This window comes from Mauremys mutica, chromosome 14, assembly GCF_020497125.1.
Source record: "Mauremys mutica isolate MM-2020 ecotype Southern chromosome 14, ASM2049712v1, whole genome shotgun sequence".
Classification (NCBI taxonomy): Eukaryota; Metazoa; Chordata; order Testudines; family Geoemydidae; genus Mauremys; species Mauremys mutica.
In genome coordinates this window covers 14,813,620-14,832,265 of record NC_059085.1, presented here as the reverse complement: position 1 = coordinate 14,832,265, position 18,646 = coordinate 14,813,620, and the positions used below count along the sequence as shown (strand labels likewise).

Genomic DNA, 18,646 nt, shown 5'->3' with positions numbered 1-18,646 from the left:
ATAATGGAGAGCTGTTAAGTGTGCTCGCCTTGCCGGGCAACCAGGAAAAGGAATTTCAGAAATTCATGGGGCTTTAAAGGAGGGAAGGTTGTTTCTGTCTACCTGACCCCTGGGCAGCAGAGTTCCCAAGAGTGATCAAAAAGTTCAGTTTGGGGCATTGTGGAACAGCTTCTGGAGAGCCTAAGTAACTCAGTGTCTGCACTGTCACTGTGTTGACCTAACTACATTAACCATGACTGTACACCACTCAGGGAGGTGGTGTTATTAAATCGGCATAGCAGGGGGCGTATACATTGGCAGGAGCCAGATTTCAGTGAAGACACGTCCACAGCTAGATCAATATAAGCTGCCTTGTATCAACCTAACCATGTAGTGAAGACCAGGCCTAAGGATCTTCACCCCAAATCCAATGCATAGACTTCACCATGACTCTCCCCAGAGGCCACAATTGCAGGATTTGTCTCTTCCCTTTTTTTCTTTTTTTCTTCGACATACCATGGCACTGCCATCCAGTTCTTTATGTGGTATCCCACACCTATGCCTGTTGTATGGAAGCACATGGAGGCCAAAGCCTGATGCAAAAGAGTTTCTGTGTTCATTCTTTCAGAGAGAAACAGTCTGAAGAGAAACTCCCTCCTCCCCCTCCCTCCCGCCAGCTTATTTATTTCACCTAGCATCTTAATTAAAAAGCAGAAGGACATGTAAGCTTAGGTGAAAAGGGAGGCTTTCCAGAAAGAGCTGAAGCATTTCCATGAAGTGAAGAGTTAACCTCATCCTGTTAAAAAACAGCTTGCATCTTCCCCTATCAGTGCTAGGCCAGCACTATTCTAACCCATTTCCCTCTGAGCCCAGGCTATGAACTCACCAATTACCTGGTGGGAGAGAACAATTCGCCCACACAATTCACACCCTTCTCACTTCCCTTGCGCTCTGGTGCCCCCACACACATTCACCACATTGACATCCTACCTGGCCTGGCAGGGCTCAGACTGTATAATAATGTGCATGCACAAATGTATGTACAGATACTAAACTCTCTCTCTCAAAAAATTTCACAGAGTTCCAAGCCTGATGCTCAAAGCACTAATCCATCCCTTCAGGCAAAATAAAAAGTGGTGGCAAGCTGATTTATTGAAGGAGCTTCTAATCCTCTAATTGCACTTTCTCCAACTAGGTGTCTGTGGCTGGTGTGAAATGTTTCTATTCCAGGGCCAGAACTCTCAGCTAGGCCTCCAGTCATTGGTGTAGGGCTGTGATCTTTATGTAATGACACGTATAGGTCACTTGTCTCATCCAGTTCTCTATGACTTGATTTATGTAAAAAAAAAAAAAAAGAGAAAGCATCCTGGGATAGAAGAGGAGGCTTATCTATAAGTTTTGTATGCAGCAGTTTTCTGGACATCACAGAAACTGAAATGCTCTTCAAGCCAACCCCACTAATGATATAGCCTATCGTAGCCCATCTAAAATGATCAAGTTTTGATTGCTTATTTACATCTGTGGCTTAAACTGGTTTTGATTTAAAGCAGCTCAGCATTCAGAGGGAAACCTCTGTACCTTTTTTAACAGTATATATAGAGCAGACACATCAAAGCCAGCAAAGGAAGTATATATCTGGGGCATCAATAAATCTCCCTGAGGTATTATTCCCCAAACCCCATGTATAATCCTGCCTTGGTTTTATGTCCCTATGCAAATCAAATTGAATTCTGTGGTCTACTGCTCTGTCAGAATTATCAGAACAGCATTCTGAGAGAACTGCAAATCCTGACCCATACTGAAATACAGATTGGCCAAGTGAGTGAGATACTTTCACTGCATGGAACTTTGCAAATTCTACTTAACCACAACCAGAGTATGAGCCTTTCTTGATATGTAAAAATAGCTTCTCACATCTCACAACCATGTAAAAGGGACACTCTAGGTGAGCCATGCTAACTAAAATAGTATTGCTGATGAGATATGGAGCATTCACTCCAGATCACTGAGTCATGATCAAACAACATCCTTACTGTCTGCATGTGTAATAACTCAAGTGAAATGAATTGCTTGTTGCAATCCAGTTGCTAGTGTCAAAGTAAAATGTGCACTGTCACATCCTTGACAACCTCAGCATAGAAATCAGTGATTGAGAATGGGTGTGGAGGCTAAAAAGCTTTTCACCCCTAAAGGCATGACACCTCTGGTCAGGATTAGAGCACATTGACAAGGCCTTGTGTGGAAGTTTATATTGTTGTCTATGCTGTAAGTGCTCTACGTAGAGGATTTTAATTTTCAGGGTACTCTGGCTACTTTCACCCAGCTAATGTTTTGTTATATGGCAGAGAAGGAATATGTCAGATAGATGAGCAGTTATCTGAAGTGAGATGCTTCCATATGAGAGAAGAATGTGGCACTGGGCGACTTTACATATGTTTCCCAGCCCATGTCAGCTCAAATTTTAGGGACCAAGTTTAGAATCCTTGCATAGCAGCTCAAGACAATCAAACTGATTTAAATGTGCTGTTTAATTTGGGAAGATTACATACCAGTTGAGCCATCTAATCTATTTAAATAACAAAACTTTAGTTTCCATGTGTAAACTCTTGTAATTTTACATAAAACTTTGCACCAAATGGATCTTCCCTTGATGAGTGAGGAAGTGGCGTAATCTCTCATTAGTTTCCTCCTAACGAAAAAACAAGTATCTTCAACCACATCTTTAGACTCCCACGCCATTGTGGATGTCAAGATGTTAAGCTCGATTTACTTTTTTAAAGGTCATCATGTGAGATCTAGCACACAGTTTCTAAACTATAAATGAAACATAACTACCCAAAAGGAAAACAAAGATTAACAATAGTGAGTGAGTGAAACTTAACACCAGCATCTAAAAATAGAATTTAGCATTATTTGTATATCTTAAAAGCATTAGCAGAGGTGCACAGGGCTTTTGTTGTTGTTGTTGTTGTTGTTGTTACGAGGTGAGGCTTGAGTCTTTGTAGAATAACAAGTTTTATTATTACCGGTATTTATTATTGAGGTTATAGTGATGCCCAAAATATGCCAGGCACTTTCCAAAGGTAGGCAACAGACTCTGTCTTGAAGAATTTACAGTTTAAAACAACGAGAGATGAAAGGTGGAGCACGCAAGATGCAAAGTGATCAAGGTGATGGTAGGCACTCTGCTGTTTCACTTACAAAGTGATATTTAAATGTTGAACACACCAGTATCCCTTCCCAGTCAGTCTTCTCACTTCTCCACAGCAATTTATAGTTTCAGATCCATATTTTTTGTCCTAGCCTCCCAGCATCTGTCACCTTCCCTCTATTGCTGACCCCAAAAGTTCTAAAATCATGAGTAAGACTGAAAAAATCATGAGATTTTAAATATATATATAGTGTGTGTGTTGGTCTGTCTATTTTTGAACTGCCCCTGGCCATCCCCAATGTGTGTGTGGGCAGTTAGTGTTGACAGCTCTCTCAAATTTATTGAATAAGTTGATTTTTTGCCCCTGCTGCAGTAATTCCCACTGGTGGCCCACCCAATTAGCACCCATGCTCTCAAGTGTAGGGGCTATGCTGTGGATCTAGGTCATATGACCCATTGATCTCCCCCCACTGCCATCTTGATCACTCCTCTATCCTCCTCCCTCCCCCCAGCAGCTGTGGAGGAAGCTGTGTAGCCCTGGCTCTGTTACCAGTGGCACGTTCCCATTATGCAGGTAATAGCACAGGGGGCCCTGTCCCTATGCTGTCGGGTTCTGCTGACAGACCCGGGGACTGGCATCCTGCAACGGGGCAGGGACCTCAAAACATCTCTGCCACACAGCTGGACTTGGTAGTTGCATAAAGTGTCCCCCCTTCTGCAGGGTTTACTCCTGCCCTCCACCCCAGACAGATACAGTCAAGGGAGTCTGTGCCAGTTGCTGCCTTCCTGCTGTCGTGGGGGATTGTCTGGGGGTCTCTCTGTGTCCCCACAGAGACTGGTCAGAGTGTACTGTGGTCAGGTGGGGGTAGGTGGAGGCAGAACCTAGCTCTCTGCACTGGGGACTCAGTAGTGAGGCTTGGTTAGATACTACCATGTTGGCACAGGGAGGTTGGTGGTGGTGGCAGCAGGGATACATTGCCCATCAAATTGGGGCCCACCCTAGTTTGTAATCTTAGCTAAGCTAGTGTTCCAGCTTATCGCCAAGCCTCACAATTCACATTAATTCTGTTTCTCACCAGCCTCACATCTGCCTGTTCTCCAGGCCAGTAATTAATTATGCAATCCCCCAGCCCGCACATAAACTTTGCCCCACATCTGCCCCTTGCCCCTCAATGCACCTCTGCTCCTTCTGCAGCCCCCAAGGTTCTTCATGCTGTCTCCTAGGCCTGGGGACGCAGCTGCATCTGGGTCCTCTTTCCTAGGCTTTCAAGGGGCAGCTCCAAGGATTCTTCATCTCCCCGCTACCCCGCATCCCAGACCTGGTGTTGCACGGTGAGAGACTGGAGGAGCAGAGAGCTGTCTTGACTCATCTTTCATCAGAGGGGGAGGGGAAGTGGGAATTGAGCTGCTGGTTCTTTCCACTTCCCCGGTACCATGAGAATGGCATTGGCTACTCCCTCTCCAACCTTCCCCTACCTAGAAACTCACCTGGGATCTCAAGGGGTGGGGAGAGAGCTCTGCTCCTCCCCTGCAGCTGCCCTGACTGGCTTTTCTTCCCTAGCAGGTGGGTAAGGCAGCCAGTCAGAGAAGGATTTTCTCTTGGGCCTGGCTAAAAAAAATAGCATGAGGGATAGAACTTCTTGCTTCGTGACAAAACTGGCAAAACAGCCAGGTCCAGAGTTACGTTACTGTAATGAAAGTGCAAGTGTTGGCAACACTAACTTCCCTCGATGTAAGTGAGAAGTTCACTCTTAATAAGATAAATTAAATAGATAAGGAGAGAGCTTAATCATTAAGATTCTTGTAAGCATTACAAAAGAAGTGGTGATCAGGAATATTTAAAAGTGAATGGTACTGACTGGGTAGACCAGCTCAAGTGAGTATTCCATGTAGTGGTACAGAAGAAAGTATAGATTTGGTTCTGGACAGGTTAAGTCTGCCATCACAGGTAGAGCAGAAGAGACAAGAAATGTGATGGCAGACAAGAGTGAATAAGTAGGAAGAGAAGGACATCACTAGAAGGTGGAACTTGATGTGAAGAAGGCGTAGCCACTTGTGGATTCCAAAGAGGGGAGCCATGTTATAGTGACAGGGAAGGATGATGAACTTGATATCCAGGTGGGAGCAGTATGGTGTTGGGTAGGCTGGTGAGGAGGGGATTACAGTGATCATGGCCTGGAAGTGACTTTTAGCGAAGGTTATTTGGATGTGTGAATTGGTGAATTTTTTTTTATAAAGACAGCAATAGCATGCAGAACATTGGTATTTTTTTCTAACAGCCTTCATCCTGCTAATAAACTCAGATCTGTTTGGTTGGTTTATCTGAGACAGTGACCTATTTTTCTGATATAATAAATAAACACAAATATTGCTGACAAACACTAAAAACAGAGAATTGCCTTGTTTTAAGCTTCCACTAACAGAATATGAGGCTTAAGGCTTAATTGTATATAAAAGGTGAAATTCCAGATAAATTAAATTAGATGGACTTAACTGATATAGTTTGGATCTGAATTCTCACAAAATTAGATGCTATTTAGATTTGGAATTTTGCTTCAGGGCTTTCTCTGTTTGAGATGTTAAATTAACCCTTTTAAAGAAGAGAATTGGCTTTTAGTAATTTTTTTTTCTTAGCTCATACCATACTCACTTGCAGTGAGATGGAGACTAACCAACTAATATCAAGAAGAGACAGCAAACACATAAACAATGGCTGCTCCCCAAATGTTCTTGAGTACAGTACTTCTGCAAAAGTGACTTATGGCTAGGTTATGGTGCAGATATATTCTTGGGGCTCTTTATTTAAAAAATGAAGAACGAAAACAAAAAAGCACTTCTACGGGACTGTGAAAACTAGGAAATATTCATTATTGTCCTTAATGCAAATTAATATTGAGGGACTTTCATGACTTCTTTCTTGGGGAGAAATAGCACAGGGACTATAGGAATCAAGAGACTTGTCTTTTACTCTTGGGTCTTCCACAGACTTGCTTTGACAACTTAGGTTAGTGGTTTTCAGTCTGTGGTCCATGGCCCCCTGGAATTCTGCCGACTATGTCTAAGGGGTCCACGAAAAGTAACTATGAAAATAAAGTTTCATATCCCAGAAAAGGCATTCCGTTTTTCTGATTAATCAAAAGTATGTGAATACCCCCACCTACAGACCCAAACCCCAGAATTGTTGCCGTTACCATAGAAGCACACATTTTAGCGCCCTTTCTCATACTGCATCAAATGCTGTGCCGAACATGTGCAGCATTTCAGTTCAAGACTTCTATGGTAGGAGTCCATGGACCACAGGTTCAATTTCCAAAAGGGTCCATGCCTCCATTCGCAATTTTTTAAGGCTCCGCAGATGAAAAAAGGTTGAAAACTACTGCCTTAGTTAAGTCCTTTAACCTCTTTGTAGTTTCATTTGTCCCCCCATCCCCACAAAAATGGAAATACTGACCTGTATCTCAGCAGTGGTGGCATTAAAGTTTGTAAAATGCCAATGAAATCCTTGGGATTATAGAAACTTAAAACGATTGCTATGGTCCACGTAAAAGGAGCTTTGGTAGCATCTAGTCTACAAAATATCTGTAGATTCCTTAGCCTTTGCAGCTATAGGCCTTGTTTACACTAGTAAAATCAGACATGTAATATTCTACCAGAATGGTGCTACTTGTTTGAAGAATGTTGGAAAAGGTGTAGATGGACCTAGAGAGAGAAAGTGAGTGCTGCTCTTTTTGTCCTATGACTACAGAGGTGATACTGGGTTAATCTACCTTGAATGGTCCCTTACAATATGTGCTAACTAATGCTAAACAATCTGTTCCACCTTGCATTTTGCTGTGACACCAGGAGCTCTGTATGGCTTGAAAGCTTGTCTCTCTCATCAACAGAAGTTGGTCCAATAAAAGATATTACTTCACCCATCTTTTCTCTCTAATATCCCATGGCTACCACTGTGGCTTTGTCTACCCTGGAACCTGAACATGTGGAAAAAAATACCACCACTCCTGAACGACAAAAAATTTGCCAGTGTGAACAGCGCTTTGTCGGCAGGAGAGCTCTCACCGCTTGTCAGGGGTGGAAATTTTTTGTCAGTGGGAGAGCTCTCTCCTGCCAACAAACAGCGGCTACACTGCATGCCTTTTAGCGCCGTGGCTATAGCAGCACAGCTGTGTTGCTAAGAGGTGCATAGTGTAGCCATAGCCTGCATCGCCTAACCTGACTTGCCGAGGTAGTGTGTGATGCTGTTTTGTCATTGGAAAGAAATTATTTGAGAATGATGCTCATTGTTGCAATTGGCTCTGTGAGGTGCTAAGTAGCATAGAGCTTCTAACAAGAGAGAGTTGATAATATTTGACTCCAGTATCCTCTAGAGGGACAGACAAACTTCAGTGCTGTGAGGTCCTAGACATACCTTGGTGCGCTCTAGAATGTCATCAATTGTCCACTGAGCAACATTTAATTTTTTTAGTTTACTTTGTATTTGTCTGCAAATTTCATGACTTTTGAGAGAACCTGGGTCTATTTTTGTTTCTTTTCTATTTCTTTAAATATAACAAGCATTTTGGGAGAAAGTGCTGTGCTGGTAGCTGCAGTTCCAATTATATGACTGTAGAATAGCTGCAGTACTGATGTCTTATCCTTAAATTTTGATAAACATGGGAGCAGCCCACGATTATGATGGAGATATCTATTTCTGAGGGTAAAGTATAATTCAACAAGGGAACAACGTGTCATTTGAGCCTTAGGTCTTTTATTCTCTGTTAGTGATCCATTGGTAGGGATAGTTGGAGCATATATACATTTTAGTGAAATGTAATCTATGTAATTTAATATATTGGTTCTTCTGTCTTATCCTCCAGGTCCCTGTTCCTGCCTGAAGACTATAAATATGGTAAGAAAATTTAAATATAGCAATGCAATTCACTTTTGTAATTTTTTGTTTAGTGATAGCCTTGCATACTGAAGTCTTCTGTTTATTTATGGATCAGGTACAGCATGGTCAGTGGGAATACAAGCTTCACAGTGCTGGCATGCCAACATGCCTCAACTGTGATTCAGAAAACTCACTGCTAGAGGAGTGAGGGTAGCCCATCCACCATGTCCACACAATCCGCTGTTAAGGCTGTAGACAATTCTAGTGGTGCTGGGGTGGGGTGTTTTTGTTTGTGGGGGTGAAGAGTTGCTAGATATTAATAAATCTGTCACAATTCCTTTCTCATCTAGGCTGAATTAGAACCAGTAACTTACAGGTGAAGGGCTCTGTACTGAATCAACAATTCCTGAGCCATCCAGTGGGGCCCCCCCCCATATTTTATGCATACTGTGTGTACTATCAGTATTTACTAAGTTTTCAACTTCAAACTGAAGTTGCTGGCAACCCAGAATACTGACCAAAGAACAAGTACATTTTGCTTGTAGTGATTCTCTTTAAACTTGTTCTAAGAGTAAAAGCTTCATCTAAAATAAAATAAATCCTTTAGAGGGCAAATTTAATAGATCATTAAAATATAAAAACTTTCTTCCAAAGATGCAACTGCTATCTTTGAAGAAACATATGTAATTGGCTACCCATGTGATATTCTTAGAAGCAGAATTTCACCAGGAAAAGCCTTCCTTCTTTAGCTATGAAAAAATTGGGATTCATTCACTTTGTTTCATGGCATTAATAGCTATGGTAACAAATTGGCAATGAATGGCAACCTGATCCAGTTACTAGAGTAACAGGAACCAACAAAAAGAGAAACATTTTTTTAATTCTTTATTGTGGTTCACTGATCACTGGCCATAGAAGGCTACGCATCATTCACCAATAAAAATGTTGGTTCCTTTACTTATACTATACATCTGTATAGCTGTACCAGTGCCGCTCCCACCCCCTTCACACAGGTAAAGACACAAGTGTTAGAAGCAGGTGGCATTATGTGTATGGCAATTTTTTAATGACCTAGAGAGGTTTCTGTTAAACATCATCTAATTGCTAAATCTTTTACAATTTTTGCAGCAGAAAAGAGGGTGAAAAGGGTATGTATGTGTTGGTTAGGTCCAGCAACAATCCTTTAGGGCATGTCTATACAGATAATGCGTGGCAAGCAGGGTTATAAATCTACAGTACACCAACAGGGTCCATATGGACAGCTAGTGCATCGCAGACTAGCGTGCTGTAGATTTACTCCTCAGCCTGCCATCCACTAACTCTCCCTGTAAACAAGCCCTTAATCTCCTAAATTACTGGGAATTTCTTTAACCAAAGCACTGAGGCTCCATAGTGAAGTAAATATCAGCTTTGCTGAGCAAATAGGCACTACCTGAATACCTACATTAAAGCTAGTCAAATTTTTTTGACCAAAAAAAGACCTTTTTGGGGAAATGAAAATTTTTCCAGAATTTTTTTCTTTCAAAGTTTTTCAGCTTTTCAACATAAAACCAAAAATTTCAGTTTAAAACTTGAAAAGCTTTGTTTTTAAAAAAAAATAACTTGTTTCTTTTGAAATACTTATGAGGAAATACTTGCCATTTTCCAATCAACTCTAATCTACAGATAGTATTAACTATACTTCCAGAGTGCTCAGGGTCCCGTGTAAAACCTGGGATGAATACTTTGTTAGTGAACCCCACTTAGGCATGTCTTCCAAAGTCCTAGTCAGCAATCTGGAGCCTCCAAAGACTGGAGGGGATCTTCTTTAGATTACATGCCCTCCTTCTTCTTCAGGTCTGTGTCCCATTTATGGAGTGCATATGCCTCGTGGACTCGAAAGTGGAATCTTTTGACTGGCGGTATTATCCATCTGGGTCATGCCTGTGCCCTTCACTTCCTTGTGACTGCCCTGTCCCCGCATCCAAAGGCATGTAGTTCAGCCCTGGATGTGAGCTCCCCATCAAAGCCCAGTACTGCCTCCACCACATCAAGGTAGGGAAGATTTTGAGGTCTGTTCTAAGGGTGACACATGGCATTGATCCTCTTTCCTGAAACAGTAGAGATCAAAAAACGTAAGTCATGGCCCTTCCAGACTCCTGATGGCTCTGGACATGCTAGCAAACACTTTTATTTGCCTCACTTTCCTCCAAATGGAGACAAATCCACTCTGGCACAGAGACCTGAAAGGCAGATGGGGTGACTCTGCTTTGTATACCTGTGGGTGAGGGACACTCAACATGCAGGGCACAGGCATGACCCCAACAGACACTGCTGGTCAAAAGATTCTGAGGTTGCATGGTGAGGTGCATGCATACCATAAGTGGGATCCACACAGACAAAACATTTCAAACCACAATTACAGTAACCTTCCTCAGCCATATGAAAGAATTTCGAAGAAGCCAACCAAATTCTTCAACACCCATTTTCAATCCAGGCTTAAAGCAGAGACCAGTGAGGGAGAAAGTTGAATTTAAACAGCCAGCCAGCCATCTTATCCCACAGAGTTAAAACAAAACAGTGTCCTGTAAACAGAGTGAGTGGTGGGGATTAATCACCTAAAACCTAATGCTGGATGCCAATACAAGTACAGTATTATATGAAGTAATAATTCAGCTCAACATTCATAAAAGTGGGGAATGAGCAGCAGTAGTTTAACAAGCTTTTTTTCTGAGTGTTACAGAGGCTATAAAAATCTGTCAGAATTTTCTCTCACAAACACTTGCATTGTGTCATGATTCTGGTTTGGGGACTGGCAAATATATACAGCATCTTGGAAGTTCATAAAATTATTTGCAGCTTTAAAATTGTCTGCACATTTAAACTTTTAATTTCCTACTAAGTTGCCAAGACTCAGGAACAAGAAAATTATTTGTTTGATTATGCCATGCATCTGCAACAGTACCTGGGGGAGACCCCAGGGAGGCTCACCAGACTTGTGTTGTTATATAACACAATCTTGAGTAGGTCACTTTCTTGAATGATATCTCCTTGTTCCTGGTACGCCTGTCTAGATCTGAATGATAAGTGAATGTTCTCTTTGCTATGCAAAAAGAAACGAAGGGCCAAATTCTGTGGCCATGACATAGGCAAAATTCCAGGGAAATCAACAGGAGTTTTGCCTGTGAAAGATCTGATTTGATACTTTACAAATATATCACATAGTTTTCACCTTTAAGTAGAACCCTCTCCACCATTCTTGAACCCTGTGTGAGAAGCACATTTGTGCATCTGTAGCGTGCAGAAATACAGATCTACAAACAAGGAGTCAAACATGTATGTTTGCAAACAAGTGGCTGAATTCTGCCCTTGGTTATATAGCTGCAACCCCTATTGACTTCCGTTTGGTAGAATTTGGCCCATTATATAAAGGAGAAGTTTGGGTGCTATGTTTAATTTACACTTTTTGCTTTTCCAGAGGTCCTCTTTCACCTCTAGAATAGTAGCAGATGCATCTAGTGGTCAAACAGTGACTGCAGATACGTCTTCTTTCTATTAATTAATTAGTCTTTGACTACTAGTGGTAAATATGCCCAATGGCTTGTGATGGGATGTTAGATGGGGTGGGATCTGAGTTACTACAGAGAATTCTTTCCCGGGTGTCTGGCTGGTGAGTCTTGCCCACATGCTCAGGGTTTAGCTGATCGCCGCATTTGGGGTTGGGAAGGAATTTTCCTCCAGGGCAGATTGGCAGAGGCCCTGGCTGTTCTTTGCCCTCTTCTGCAGCGTGGGGCATGGGTCACTTGCTGGAAGATTCTCTGCACCTTGAAGTCTTATAAACCATGATTTGAGGACTTCAATGGCTCAGACACAGGTTTGTTACAGGAGTGGGTGGGTGAGATTCTGTGGCCTGCATTGTGCAGACTAGATGATCATAATGGTCCCTTCTGACCTTAAAGTCTATGATTCTGTGATATTAAAGATAGTCATTATGGCTGGCCGAGGGAAGTGTAAATGATATCTTCTTGTCCCAGCAATACCTTGTCTGCCATAGAAGAGATTTGCTTGGTGAAGGTCAGGTGGGTATTACTTTTACTGCTGCCTTCCACAGGGCTTTGCCAGGAGTGGGGAAGCTTTTTAAAACTTCCCAGAAATGTACAAGAATCAACAGACTCCCTGGCTGCCTTCACCCTGCCAGTTCTTTACTGGATATTCATCCCTTGAGAAGTGTAGATGTGGACACTTTGCACTGCTCCAAGCTGCTTCTCCTTCAGAGGTCCTACACCCAGGGAACTCTGCCAGGATTTGTACTGCTGTGAAAAGCATGAGTTAATCTGGCCCTATGTATTTGATAGCTGTATACATCTTTTTATTTTAATTCATTTGTGAAGCATTTTAAGAAATAAATTATTTATTTCAGTACACGTACCCACATATGTTCTCTACAATGTATTTTTCATTAAAATAAAATATAATCATAAAGCATTTAGCAATGTGGCAACATTTTTCTAAAGCACCTAAATGACTTAAGAGCCTAAATTCTATTTTCAGAAGTGACTTAGAAGCATAAATCCCATTGACTTTCAGTGAGACTTAGGCTCCAAAGTGTCTAAGCCACTTTTGAAAATGGAATTTAGGCTCCTAAGACATTTAGACACTTTGGAAAAATGTACCCTGTGTGTACACCTAAGGGCCCAGTCCTGCAATATATTATGTGTACACAAACCCCATCATTTTAGGACCAAGCCCTGTGGTCATCACAGTTGTCTGTGTGAGGTGGTAGGTTTAATTGAGAGGGGTCATTATAGACTCAGTAAATTTTTGCAAATGAAACTTTAAAATTGTCTTTGCCCTTAATGGAGAGAGGACAATTTTCTTTACTTGTAAAATATGCAAATATCAGATGTTTCCCTCCTGTTTTTTCCCTCCTTGTACCATCCCCATGAGAAAAAAATGACAAAATCAGCCACTCAACTGTTATCTGAAAGGTACTGTATTTTTTACCAATTTTCTTTTTACTTAAATAAACCTAACAACTCTTCCTAAGCATTCTGTACTGTACAGAACACTAGTTTCTGCTATATTTTGTGCTTTACTTTCCATTGTCTGTTTCAGCAGTAAAAGATAGGCAAACAAGTTTGGAGAGAATAACACTCTCACCCCAAACTTCCATCCATTTTTAGAACTGATCTTTTGCCAGCTTCTGAAAGCAAAACACCATGCAAGAAGCTGGCTGCTCTCATACTATTCCAGATGGGATCAGAAACAGAAGTGCTAGTAATCTCACAAACAAGCCTGTTTCTCATGAGACTTACAATGCAGTGTTTCTGACACACAGTTCAGATAATTTCAGATGAGCATCCAAACTTATACTGTTTATCTGAATTAAACCCACATTTTTAATCTTTTGTAATTCACTCATCCTTAGTCCTATATCTGACTATATATATCAGCTACATTCATCTAGACAATGTGACTTCCAGCAACAGTCATACCCTGAGCACAGGCTGTTTGCTTTCAAAGTTAGACTAGTATGGTTTGATGTTACTTCCATTTACTTTGAGGCGGATGAACTGTGGACACAGTTCTTAAGGGTTTTCTCAGAGGGAATAAAATCTCTATTCAACAAATGTCAGCTAAGCACTACTACGTTTTTCCAGTCAATTTACCATTACATATCACTTATTTCTGACAATGATCCTTTGAAGTGATTATCTTTTTTTCTCTTTACGTATACAAAGTGACATGCTAAAAGTAAGTAACTTAATCTTAATATTCACTTCAACACAATAAAATCACACAAACAATAATTCAGTAGTCCCCTTCCTTTGTCACTTGCAATAAACCTCATTGTTTGCTTTTCAGAGTTATTCTCCCTCTCAGTTTCACTCTCGATTAGCTCCCTAGGGAGTTTTCTTTTAAAGGTTTCTCTGCAGCAACAAAATCACAGCATTTACATTTGGTAAACATCTCTCAGCATATCACATTTGAATACCCTTGAGATACCTGAGGCACTTATCTGTCCATCTGTAAACTTGTGCAAGATTACCCTTACTAGAACTTGCAAAGGGCATTGATACTACTGCAATAGTCTTTCTCTTAAGCTATTCTCCCTTTCATGAATGTATATTATTAAGTCTGATTTTTCACAATGCACAAGTGGAAGCAAACTTGACTTTCATTTCCCAGTACATTCTGCACTGGTGTAGGTCCATTAACCTCAGTGGACTGATTTATGCTGTCGTAAGTGAGAAGTGTTTTGCTATCAGAGTGTGAAGTTGTAATTTATCCTATCACTTATATTCATGTGTTGATTCAGATTTGTAAAAATGACTGGAGTAAGACTTAATGTATCTGAATGTGATCTGTTATTGTCTGACCTACTTCTACATTGATCAAAAGGATGCCCCTTCTGTTGACTTGTTTTGGTTGTTGTTTTGTTTTGAATTGCTGGTATAACAATGTCCCTGGCTCATTAACTGGCTTGTTATCCAATTCAGTAAAGATAGACATTTAAAATAATAACAACAAAGATTCTGCAAATGGTGTCAGTTCCAGCTCTATTCTGTAGATTGGAGGATGTCCTGGCACTCAGGCGATTTGAACTGGTTCCAGTGATCTATGTGCTGTGTCTGGCTTGTGCAGAGTTTCCCTGCAAGGCTTGTAGGTCAGGACATTGTGATTGTGGAGTTTCTTTCCCATAGTAAATCCCCACAGATTGTTCTTTGATTTAACCTGCAGTTACCCACCTTCAAAAGTTTCTAACTTTGCTGGCACCTTTGAGCAAAGAAGGCAATCAAAAAAATTCCTGTTTGACTGGCACATCCATTCATCTCTCTTGACCTCTTAAATGGACGTGAAGCCGTGAGATATGTCAGTTGACATAGTGTTCACTCTGTAGGCTACTTCTGAACCCCTTTATGCCATCTGTAGCTGCACCAGAACAAGCACAGACAAAGAAAACTGATTTGCACTAATTGAGTTTATCCAATCTTTACTGCTGTACTATTGTAATTCATAGCTTTCCTTTTTTACACTTGGCATTCACATCAGTGGCTGGCATCTGAGCAAAATGCTAATGTAGACAAGGCTTTAATTGGGGAGATATAATAGGCTAATAGATTCTTTCTGATCTGGAAGAAATCTAACTGGGGAAGCAGAAGAAGAGCCTTGGGAAGCAGGAAAATCCTGGGCAGTCAGTGTTCATCATTCTGTCTGTCAAAGTGATTGAGGAGGAGCCTAGTGTCTGTGCATTGCAGTCAAAGCCATTGTAAGTTACAGAAATCTCTAGAACAAACATGTTCTCTTCTTGAGAGACTTCTGCTTCCGTGGTGCAGCGCTAAGAGGTTCATTTGTTTAGCTAAGGGTTGATTAAAGAGCAAGGACTTCTGGGTGTTTGTCCACCCAAAACTTCTGAATTTTTTTAATCTTGCTCATAGCTAATTTAGCTCTGGAATGGAGTGTCAAGCATTAGCTCTGGAAGCAAGTATCAATGGATGCAACTGATGGATGCAATTGCTAAAAAATTACGTTTTTTTTTTAAATTACAAATAGACCTATGAGAGGGAGGCTCATAAATAGCCCATACTGTCTTCCCTGGTCATTTGCTGTTCCTCCATGCTTTATTAGTGTTTGTGAAGTGCTCTGAGGTCTTTGGATGAAAGGTGCTATAAAAGTGGGAATTCTTGTTATTTTGGTCTGCTTATTACACTTCTTATTAAAGCTGTACCTAAAGTATTCACCAAATTGTATACTTTCATGTAAAATGCTCACTACAGTTTCTCCCTAAATACTTTGAACCTGACTTACAGTTAGATATGTACCATTTCTTGAATACATTTGTGCATGCCTAACTTAAGTCCAGAAAAACCTGATGGAGAGCTGCAGACTGGAGGTCTATTTGAGCCATAGAATAGTTACAACCCTACAAATGAGCTTTAACCAACCGTGAGCTGATAAAATGTGTAGGTTAAAGGATAGTTGCTTCTATACTCATGGTCTATCTTTCACTTCTGCTGAAAATGCCAGTTGTGGGCACTCTTGTGTTATGGACCTCTGTGCCCATGAAACTTTTATTAAGAACACAAACTTGTTTACTTAGAGTACTAAACAGCCGTGACATGAGCCACCAAACTATGCTGGAATTGAATTAACTTTGAGATTAAAAGGCTCCATATTTCATTAACAGGCCCCTCAGTTGCTCTAACCCCTGCTTTAAGTTTTAAGCTATATATAGAATTTTAGGGCCATTTTATTAATAGTCATTTCCATTCTACATTGTATGCACTGAGTGACGCAGACACAAAGTGGGAACTTTTCAAACTAGCACTGGTAAAGATGTGTGTTCCCACTTAGTCAGCATAGCTGTAGAAAACACCATTCCATTTTTTATGAAGTACAGCAAAAGGCATGTGCTGTGTGTGTAGGGGATTAAACAGGCACTTGAGCAGAAGGATAAATGACAGTAGAGGCTGTTCAGGATTTGGCAGATCAAGGGCCAGTGTTACTGATTGTTTTTCTTCACATAAGTTAGGCATAGGAAAGTGTATGCAAGAAATGGTGCATGCCTGCATTGGTAAATCAGGTTCCAAGTACAGAGAGAGAGACTGTTCTCTTAACTCTTCAACATACGCCCTCTGTTTTGAATGAATAACTTAACTTTTCATCTCATGCAGGTTATTAGCATCTGTTCCTTTTCGTTTCTTTTATATCTGTGGTTCTCTTAGCAATGATACACGCTACATCAGGCTAATATTTTGTTACCAGAACATTGTCCTATTTTGTTAGTGCATTTATAGAAGAGATTTTACACAGCTTTGCAAATGAGTGTATGAAATAGGTACAGCTCCTTAATCTCATTTCAACAAATGTAAACTCTTCTGCTGCTGCACTACCTCTCTGACCTCTACACTGTACACCTTTCAGTGTTGTCTTTGCATTCTAGCAACGGCTGCCAATTTCAGGCAGGAACTGACATTTTGCCATCCAAATTGTCCCCTCCTATGTCTCAAGTCTGAAAAAATTAGACCAGTAAATCTGGATTTGTCACAGAGAAAGACGTTTCTCTTTCCTCTCCCAGTCGTTACACTCTTGTCTGTTTGCTGAGAACCACTCCTTGGCGATAATAAATGAGAGAATGGAGTAGGGGTGATGGATAGGAATGGTGAGTGGAAAGGGGAAGGAGATCACTAAAACGTGTGGAAACATTCTGCTCTTTTAAACCAGACAGTTGAGAGCATTTGTTGCTTTAACTTAATATTTGTGCGCCAACACATTTCCTACCTCCAAAATAAACACTGAAAATCCTTCATTTATTTCCAGGCAAAAATTACTTTAAAATGCAGTTAAGGTTGAGAGTATGTGTCAGTAATCTAAGTGGTTAAAATTTTACAAGCATTATAAACCTAGCAAATTCAGAGTTTAAGGTTAAACTTTAAAAGAAATTCAAACATTTTAAGGTATGGAAATGCACAGAGTACCCAAGCAACCTTAACTCTGCCTTGTGGTGACATCATGCACTACCACCCTCAGATTATTAATGTTTAAAGTGATTTCTTGTAATAATGTTTGTAGTCCCAGATTAAACTGAATTTTAAAAATTCATTAGATTTTTTTTTTCCTATCGTGGTGTCACTCCAAGGCAGAGTTAATGCTGTTTGGGTGCCCTAACTCTGCAATTCCATGCTTTAGATTTTTAACAACACTGCCTTGTTTATAATTACGTTGAGAAATTTTTTACCCTAAATCACTTTAATTTTACCTTAAACTCTCTTTATTCCACTTTAACATAGTTTAAAATTTTTCCTTGCTGTTATTTCAGAACATAATTAACAGTAAACAAACATTTCTAATGCACTGAAGATATGTAATATTATTTCTTTTATTTTAACTTCTAATCTGATTCACTGATACACACTATTTCATGCCATTCTGGAAGAGCAAAAAGCAGCCAGAGTCTACCAGACAGTAAACTGGGTTTATAGCCACTGTACATCAGTGCACAAAGCAGCTGGAGCGTATACCTGGGTTTCCTCCCTGTATCTATATTCCCTTGTACATGTACACCCTCCATTTTCTCCCCATCTACACATTCCCCTGCCACCTTCTTGCCTGCTTTGATGAGTAGATATGGTGTAACAGGTAGTTCTTGAAATTAAATATTTAGGTTTAATTATTTTTAGATATTTTTCATAACTAAAATTTTGTCAGCAGAGTTTGGCACATAAAACTCTCAAAGAATTGCCCACTTTCAAAATGACTGTTGTTTCCTATTATCCTGAATAGGGCTGAGACCACAGCCTGCCTTCATTTAACATGCCTACTTTCAAAATGTCCACCCCTTGATTGTTCCGAGGAAGAGTAAACACAAACCACCTTCAGATAAAATGGTAGCTTCTATGCTGTCAGAGGCAAACTGAAGCAGTGATGAGAATGCGGGTAGCTTTCTTGACTAAGGTTAGCCTATGGCCTCAGCTGCAGTGAGAACACTGGGACATAGGTGGCCATTTTGAGAAGGCGATCTAACGAAGGGTGGTCTCTGCTCTCAGTCTTATGGAGAACAATATGAAATGACAGCTATTTTGGAAGAGAGGGGTTCTTTGTGTCATTCTGTCCACCACCATTCTGCTGGTGAAGAAACAGCTTTAATTTATGGAGGATAATGGCAA

At 40.6% G+C, this 18,646-nt stretch overlaps 1 protein-coding gene across 2 annotated transcripts in view; it reads left to right on the top strand.

Annotated features, from left to right (window-relative positions):
* Nucleotides 1-18,646, top strand: part of DUS2 (dihydrouridine synthase 2) — an 89,523-nt gene that overhangs the window by 62,703 nt on the left and 8,174 nt on the right. The window contains exons 17-18 of one of the 2 annotated variants that reach the window (XR_006573570.1): nucleotides 7,987-8,018; nucleotides 12,091-12,178. Coding sequence is in view for 1 of the 2 variants with exons in the window: in XM_044987650.1 (XP_044843585.1) it covers nucleotides 7,987-8,018 (32 nt within the window). In the remaining variant the exon portion in view is untranslated. Of the gene's footprint in view, nucleotides 1-7,986; nucleotides 8,019-12,090; nucleotides 12,179-18,646 lie in introns of those variants that run through there. The other variant, XM_044987650.1, reaches the window with a different exon arrangement.